We start from the raw sequence: 8,759 nt of genomic DNA, 5'->3' as shown, positions 1-8,759 counted from the left end.
TGATTTTTTTAATATTTAAGGGATAATAACGCGTTGCTAGACGATGCACCTGATTTTCAAATATAAATTAATCAATTGTTGAATTGATAATAAATTAAACTATTTAATTTATTTAATTTTATTTAATTATAATTATAATTTATTTTTGGGCTATCATATTAGAAACCTAATGGGTCATACACATTAAAAACCATTAGTCAGAAATTAAAATGGGATGATTTACTTAATTATGACTTGATTAAAATATATTTTAGAAATTAAAAACTAGAATATAATTAATACACAGATAGATATTTCTAAACCTAGAAATATCAAGTAAGGACTTGATTAAGTTCATTTCTAAAATTATACTGAATTAATATATGGATATTATTCATGGGGTAAATTGATATTTTGTTAATTTATAAGATTTTTCATATTTCCCTATAAATTATAAGCTATGAATCTTATCTTTTTAATCATTGTCATTTAGACAAAAAAAAAACTTCGTAAATTACAGAATCAAAAGCTATCACTCTAGGCATAACAATCTCTCTTTTTTAAATATAGATTTAAAATATTTCTCACTGATAGTTCATGTGGATTACCATTGGAGGTTGGACAATTAAACAGTTTGTGGTTTGCAACAACTCAGCCCTTAAAGAATTATTTAAAATTGAATAAAATCGGATCTTCATGTAATAAATCCTTAAACAACTCTAGATCTGTCTGATAGAATCTTAGAGACTCCTGAATAATTTTGTTTTATTATTTCTGCTGCGTGTATGATATTCAGAAATTTAACAATTTTAAAGTTCAATATATTTAGAAATGAGGTTTTTAATGTTTGGAAAAAGGGGTAATTACATGTTCATATCAATATTCTCTTCTCTAAAGCTTGGGAAATAGATGATTGGTGGTAGAAAACTCAAAACCTGAAAAATAATCCTTTTTAGTAGGGTTTAGTGACCCTCAGATAATTTTTTAGTAAAGAATTACAATAAATAAGATAATGAGCTTTAAATTCTAAGAAAAAAAGTGTTTGTTCTTGTTTTTGTATGATAAATACATTGAGAATCAAAATATTTATGCTTAAAGGAGATAAATTATGAACCATTTACATGGGTGGTTCAATTAGTATTTATAGCCTTTGAACCTTGTCATGTTACTAAAATGGAGGATTTAGATTGTCATTTTCTCTTGTTAGCATTAATAAGAGATAAATATTTCTTACACAACATTAAAAGAGGAACAAATATCTCTTACACCATATTAAAGATGGATAGATATCTCTTACATAATATTAATGGCAATGAAAATATGATAGATCCTTTAAAAACTTTTAGACAACTAGGGGTGTAGAAAGATAAGTATTCCTAATATTAATATTTTATGTTAAAAATCATAAGAATAAATAAGCGAAGCCTTATGACCCAACATGAAACCTAAAATGACCATCATATTCATATCTATTTGGACTTGATATGATACAAAGTCCACGGGCAATAAATTTGATAGGTTGTAAAACCTATTTTTATTTGGGTTTAGCACGTAGTTTAACTCTATAAATAGATCAAAATTATATATTAAACTCTAATTAAATTTAATGAATCAAATTTAGCAAATCAATCACAACAACACACAAGTTTAGTTGTTTTCACTACAAATGAGTGTCAGCACATGCGACATGTGTAGCTTTCATGAAAGAAATTTAAGGCCTTTTATTTTTATTTTATTTTTTGAAGGAATTAAAAAGCAAATGGAGTGGGTGTGTTTCAATAGGCCTAATCAAAGCTCGACCCACTTGAGAATTTATGTTTCAATCTCTTGTCCCTTATAAAATGTTGGGTCAGGCGTGGTCGACTCAAATATCACTTATTACGCCTAGAACCCGTGGATTTATTTTGTTCTTTTAATTTCAAAAATAAAAGCGTATATATTCTCCTCTTCTTCTTCTTTTAAGAAAGAAAAAACAAAATTCATGCAAATTTCTAGATATTAACATTAATGATTAACATTAAATAAATAAATAAATAAAAGAATAGGGGTTCATTATATCCCTTGTGGCTATTCATTGAAATAATATTTTATTTTTAAAAAATATTATTAGTGTTTTTTTTAATTTTATTATTTAATATTTTTTATTGTATTATTTTACTCTCATGACATGGATTGCAGATTTGACGGGTTGACTTGGGTTTTTTTAATTAACTTTATTATCCAATTATATCTTTTAATATTGGGTTGATTAAGAATTAGACTTCATAATTTGTTTATTTTTTATTAGGTTGTTTTAGTCTCATAACCTGATAATAGTTCTTAATAGATTAACCTGAGGTGACCCGGATTATTTTTCGTGTTTTTTTTTAATTGAATTTTTTTAAAAAAATTATCATTCAACATTAAAATGAATGAGAATTGACCTTTTATAATATATTTTGATTTGCTTTCTATAATGATATTTTAGTCTCATGATCATAATCTCGAGTTTTGGCATTTTAATCCCAATTAAATTATGTTATTTTTTTATTTTCTCTTTAAAAAGTTATCTCGGTCTCATGATCCAGGTCAAGAGTCATACAAAATTAGATTTGCTTTTTATTGGTACATCCTCATCTCATGACCTAAGTCGCGAGTTCAACGAGTTAACATAATGACTCAATTTTTTTAATTGATTTTTTTTTCTAATTTCATCATTAAATATTGTGTTTGATTGGAAATTAGACTTTATAATTTTTTTAGTTTGTCTTTTTTAGTTTATCTCGGTATCATGATTAAAGAATAATTTTCATGATCTTATAACCTAGATTATGGATTTAACATGTTAACTGTTTGTTCAAGTTGTTTTTAGACCCTTAAAGTGAAGTAGATAATATCAAACTAACTTCTATATAATTTAAAATTTTATTTTATTATAAAAAAATATTAGTAACATCTGAATATTTTTTTATATTTTAAAAAAATTTAATCCAACTCAGTAGCACGGCTGAAAATCCAGTTGAGACTAAGTTTCTTAGTAATCGAGTCTTAAAACAATATTAGTAGTCTTGTGAGGAATTAATGGACTAATAATATAACCCAGGCCCCATATACAGTGCCAACCTCAAAAAAAAAAAAAAACAGAGAAGAAAAACTGCGCTGCAACGTGGGAGATCATGCATCAATGCATTGCACAGTCCAGGCTGGCTGATCTTGAATACATTAATACATTTGTAGAAGTTGTCAGAATTGTCCTTGATTCTGGGAACAGATTAGATGGTTAAAGGAAAGGGAGTAGAATTTAGAAATACAACAGTCATCGGGCCGGGAGTAACACATTCTTACTTTTCTTCAGAGAGAGAGAGAGAGAGAGAGAGCAATGCTGTACCCAGGGGTGGTTAATGTCTTTCTTATTGCTTAAAATTTCTTTGTCGAATAGTATAGTTGAACAAAAATTAGTGAAATAATACATTTTATACATATCATTATTAGATAACACGATCTCCAACGCTAATGCTAAATGAGAAGCCGAACTGAAAAAATGCTACTTCTTGGCTTTTTATCTCTGTTTTACTCGCTCCAACGGGGAAGCTACATCAAATGGCAAAAAATGCTCTTACTCTGTGCTGAACAACACAACCTGTATATTTGGGAGAGATTTGGAAGTTCTTGAAAAGTGACAAGACTCTGGCTCTCACGGGGTGGAGGTAGATCTGGGAGAGATTTTATGACCTCTGGAGTCAAAATTGCACTAGAGTTTTAACATGGGGTGACCTGTTTGGCCGAAACTGAGGACACACATGGCTGGGGCCTCGGGGCCCAAGAACAAGTTCTGTTTAATGACAATGTCAGTGCAGGCATTACCTATGGAAGAGAATGCAGGAAAATTTTCTTACGATGCAAAAACACGAAGTTAGCTGCCTTTTTATCAAATTCCCTCCATTCTTTTTCCCTGGTAAGCTTGGATTATAAATTCTTTATCTATAAATTGGCAATATAAACAAATGTCACATCCTGATCTGTGTTAAAAAAAAGTGTCACCGTCTTTCTTTTGCTTGTTTCCAAAGTAAATCAAAAAAGATTTTGAGAAATTACTGGGAGAGGAGGATGCAACCCCACCAGGAGGTCAGAAACAGAGTTACAATTAATTATTGCATTAATGCTAGTAATTAGAGAGTAAAAGCATGCAGCGCTTGAAGTACTGGTGGGGTAACAGGCAACAATGGTGGTAGCCCTCTTTTGTCCCGGCACTCGTAACTATTGACGTGAATGAAAGTGGAACTGTTGACGTGAATGAAAGTTTCCATGGGCAGCTACATGAAATTGGAAGGATTCATGTTACTTGAGGCAAAGTTGAATCACACAGCATGCTTTTGTTCAAAATAAAGAATCACAGCATCTCTTTCTCAAACCTTTTCATCTTTCTTTTTTTTAACCATGTTGAGATCCATATTCGTTAGAAATCTTTCCTTGGGTATCAGATAGTTAATATGTGATACACAGCTAGTACCTGTTAAAAAGCAAAACCTCAAATCCAATAACATCAGGAAACATCTTACAGAAATGCATCCTGCGTTGACTTCTGCAAGAATGAGACAAGGATAGCACCATTGGTGTGGCCTTTTTTTTTCTCCTCTCCTTTTACGTAGGTACATACATTTAAAAGTCCAAGAACAAAACAATACATGCGTACACATTATAACATTGTCGCGTCTTACAAATTACCACAGTTGTGGAGTGGTGATACAAACAAAATGGAACATCTTAATAATCTCAGAACTTAGAGCAATAAATTCTTTTATCGGTCAGATTTAGAGCCGTAGGGGAGATTAGAACCAGAAATGGCATGTACTACTCCCACGAGAAGGAAAGTGTCTGATGAGATCCATTTGCAGATAACCAATCAGGTCCGATCTGAAACATATGCTGACCATGGGGGTTGGAATTGCTGCTGCCATCAGATGCTAAGACAGGTCCTACTGGCTCACTTTCCATTCCAAGAGCATCATTATAGTTCAAGCTTGGGATCAAGGACTGAGCAGGAGGGTTCAGGTCAGGCTGCACTACGTGGCTCAAACCAATATCCCGAGTCTCAGATGGTGGAGATGACAGAAGAGAGAGAGCACGGTTGGAGTCTATGACTCGGTTTAACCCATCAGAGAACATTTTCTGGCTGTTGCCAATATTTCCTAATGTGGAATTGGCATTGAGACGGATAGAATCTCCAGGAAGTGTGGAACTAGTGCCTTGTAAAAAGGGGAACTGCTTTCCTCCTTTATAGTTGGGAGACAAGGAACCAGGAAAAAGATTTTTTCTGCCATCGAAGTTCATTGAGGATTGACTAGTATAAAGCATTGGATCCCTCTCGGCTTTTGCAGCTCCAGTCCAAGCAGAGCTCATAGCACTGGTTGAAAATATTTGAGAGCTACCGAATTGTAGATATCTAGTACCTGCAGTATAATAAATTAGTATGTTTCAACAATGTTCAACAGTTTTGGAGTGCTTATGAATTTTTTTATACTGGAAGACAAACTGAATGGTGGGGAAAGAGACAACTCTCCGAACACAAACACAATTTCTCAAAGTCAAAATTCAAACCTTGGTTGGAAAATATCCTTGCAGAATTTACTGAAAGTGAATCTGGCTGGGGCTTCCTTCGACGCCGATTATGTCCATCAAGACGCTTTCTGCAGCTTCGCTTCCCCTCATCAAACTCCCCCAACGAATGGAACCTGTTAAAAGGAGCATTCAATAGCATTAAAATTTCGCACCAACAAAAGAAAATTGTGACCAAAACAATTTCTTTCTAGAATGGGTGACCGATCTATCATGCCTAAAAGACCATAGACACCATCCCCAACCTCGAGGGTATGGAAGTTGATAAGAAAGATACAGCTAGAAGCCTAGAACTACATAGGTTATTAAGCTGCCAAACACTATCGGCAGCATCTGGCAAAGTCAACCCACATAGAGAAAATAAAGATCCTCCCCCTCACCTACTTGTAGAGAAAAAAAAGATCCTCCCCCTCACCTACTTTTACTCTATGGTAGCGCAAAATATTTTCATAGTCAATTAGCTTGCATAAACTACGCTTTTATAGACCAATCAGTTTTCTTCCGCTACTTTTGTTCCTTTTAAACCTCTTCCTAACAGCAGAGCGGCATTAGTAGGATTGCTTTAGGCAATCATACCAAAGCTAATTAGTTGTTTGATCTTATTGTATTTATTGGATGGCAAATAGGAAACATATCCTCTGAATTAATTGTGAATGAATCTTGTGCAATGCAAAGAATGATGGTCAACCAATAGAGTCTCACTTGTTGAAGCAAAGGATGAGAGTTAAACCTCGATAATAGTGTTATTCCAAAGCTAAAATGTATTCATGCAAATTTATGAATCTAACAAAAGAGATTCAGACTCGACAGCAAACATCTCGAAACAAACCAAAAACATGGTGTCAGGAGAACATGCAGACAGAATCTCAACAATCGCAGCATACGGCAACTTAAAAAAAAAGGATGCTGCACTTCTGATTTCGTTCTATTAAAATCAATTCTAATTAACGAAAAGTTAAAAGTTGGAATTGCTAGAATTCAAAGAGCTCTCTACATTCACAAGAATGCTAGTTCTTACCTGCTGCACTGCTGGCAAAACCGTTGTTCCTGACCTTTAATAAAAACCTGAGACGACTTGGAGTGGAACTCACATACTTTATGTCGCCGATGGTAATCCCTGCATTTGCTAAGGTCCGAAGTGCATCCATCAACCAAGCATGAGGGGACTAGGGTTGCATTGTTAGGTGTCCTAGCTCTCTTTGATGATCCAGACGAAGATGATTCCATTAAAGAGCCCCCGGGATCCTTATACTTGTCCTTGAAATTACCAGAATTGCCGAGCTTCAAGTCTACTGAACAATACCCGGTAGCCTGAGGTACCCTTAAGCTGCTAGACACAGTGATTTGAGTAAAGTACGGACTGCTTTGTTTTTCCGATTCAGCTAATTCCCAAGGAGTCTTAAAATTATAGCCCATAGAGCATCCTTGCTTTGCAAACGTATTTCACTCTTTCCCACCCTACAATCAAATTCTTCTCCAAGTGATCCACCAAGCCAATCATTACACGGTCTGTAATATTAACAGATAACAAGAATAAAGATTATAGAAAACAGGGACTGTCAAACATGTTGTGTTTGAACATTACATTCCCGGACAAAGAATTAGTTGGTGGTTTACTTGTAGATAAAGCAATAGCTTGCATCTGTTTATCAAAGTTACAAGACATTTAGTATGCACATCTAAATGGACCAAATGCAGTTAACTGGTAAAGCAATAGTAGTTGTAGTTCAAAATTTGGAATTTGCAGGAAAGGAAAAAGGGCCACGATGGTCATTGCACTTTAATAATAAAGAGCACCCTTCAATGCTATTAAAAGACTGGATGCCTGTCACATCATGGGAGTCAGCACTCTCATCCCAGCCACAGAAAGCATTGAAGAAATTTCTTTTCATTGAAAAAAAATTTCGCATATTATTTTCTTTATTTTAAACAACGAAAAAGTAAACTTCAAGCTCATTAATGAACATAAATTTAAACAAGCTGGTTACAGGCCAGTATGACTGCATCTAATTGCGACAATTATTGTAGGAGAAGGGCATGCCTAAGACTTTCTCACAAGTTTTTTTTTTTTTTTTTTTCTAGGCAAAAGCTGTCAAAACCACTTTATTCCACATGTGTCCCTAAGACTTTTACTGTTCAGAAGTTACTATTGCAGCGTGTGTGTCTTCTATCAGTAATTTCTTCTTCCTTGCAAGCAACAGAGAGAGACCAAACCAAACCAGCAAAAAAAACCCATTCTGAATTATATAATTAAAATAAAATCACAAAGAGCTAAAATGACCGGCTTAAAGGAGGAGTTCAAATTTAGAGATGGGTACCTGAAACAAACAAAGAGGTAGAATCCAGTCTCGGTAACCTCCAGGCTATTAGAAATCCTTAAAATGAGGCCGCAAAGGAAAGAAACTGCTGGTTGAAGTGTAAAGAAGCCAGAATTCAGAATCTAAAGCAGTGTGGAAGAAGTGAAATGAAGAAATTGGCAAAGGGTTAAGAAGGAGAAGATAAACGATTCCTGTTGACTTCACAGCCAATAAATCTCTGGCAACAGTAGCATCAAATAGTGTTGAAAGAGGAAAAATTAAAGAGCTTAGCTTTTGCTATCTGCTAATGCACAGAAGAAAGACAGGAGCGAGAAAGAGAGAGAGAGACGTGGGGGGAGAGGGGTGTTATTGTAAGAATAATTGAAAGTAACATGGAAAGCGGATAATGTATTCAACTTTTGGAAGGGTTATGTTTAAAGAAAAGGAGAGGCCAAGAACTGGAAAGCAGACTGCGTATGAAGGGTAAAGACTTGCTTTTTTCCAAGTCTCTCTCCCTTCCTTTTCAGGCTTGTGGCTTTGTGATAAGAGTAAAGAAAGATAAATAAAATACTGTAAAAGAGATTTTAGAAAAAAACAAAATCCAAAAAAAAAAAAAAAAGAGAGGTAAGGAAAGGGACAGGGTGTTGTTGCTTTCAATTTTGAGAGAGAAAAAGTGCAAGGCAGTGGGAAGGAAAGGTGGGAGTCGTTTCTTGTGTTTCACATTCCATGATGAAACAAGTCGTATATATGACGTGCAACTCCATTTAAATTATAAAATACTGTTTACAAAATTAAATTCAGAGAAAAAAAATTTTGAGGACACAACGAAGCTTGACTTGATGACAATAACACCACTTTAACGAAGAGCTGAGTAATTTATGATATTTT

General features: G+C 34.0%; 1 protein-coding gene across 3 annotated transcripts; it reads right to left on the bottom strand.

The window, feature by feature from the left end:
* Positions 1-4,471: 4,471 nt before the first annotated feature.
* Positions 4,472-8,402, bottom strand: LOC133692687 (squamosa promoter-binding-like protein 16). 3 transcript variants are annotated; one of them, XM_062113805.1, is made up of 4 exons: positions 7,893-8,402; positions 6,593-7,045; positions 5,557-5,690; positions 4,472-5,408 (listed from the first exon to the last, which is right to left on the bottom strand). In XM_062113805.1, the coding sequence occupies exons 2-4, from the start codon at positions 6,988-6,990 to the stop codon at positions 4,810-4,812; spliced, it is 1,131 nt and encodes a 376-aa protein (XP_061969789.1). In that variant the 5' UTR covers positions 6,991-7,045; positions 7,893-8,402; the 3' UTR covers positions 4,472-4,809. The 3 variants fall into 3 exon arrangements, with proteins under 3 accessions (XP_061969789.1, XP_061969796.1, XP_061969780.1); XM_062113812.1 differs by having other exon boundaries at positions 6,593-7,032; XM_062113796.1 differs by having other exon boundaries at positions 6,593-7,083; positions 7,893-8,401.
* Positions 8,403-8,759: the final 357 nt, after the last annotated feature.

The sequence above is a fragment of the Populus nigra genome, chromosome 1 (assembly GCF_951802175.1).
Source record: "Populus nigra chromosome 1, ddPopNigr1.1, whole genome shotgun sequence".
NCBI lineage: Eukaryota > Viridiplantae > Streptophyta > Magnoliopsida > Malpighiales > Salicaceae > Populus > Populus nigra.
Note: the sequence above shows the minus strand (reverse complement) of the source record. Positions and strands in the feature narration are given on the sequence as shown.

What these genes read in the sequence shown, in the direction of transcription:
- LOC133692687 (XM_062113805.1), bottom strand. Translation starts at nt 6,990, where the DNA reads ATGGGCTATAATTTTAAGACTCCTTGGGAATTAGCTGAATCGGAAAAA. An exon ending in TTTTGCCAGCAGTGCAGCAG is followed by an intron (nt 5,691 to 6,592) that starts GTAAGAACTAGC and finishes TCCTTTTAACAG; the next exon opens with GTTCCATTCGTTGGGGGAGT. An exon ending in AAGGATATTTTCCAACCAAG is followed by an intron (nt 5,409 to 5,556) that starts GTTTGAATTTTG and finishes ATTATACTGCAG; the next exon opens with GTACTAGATATCTACAATTC.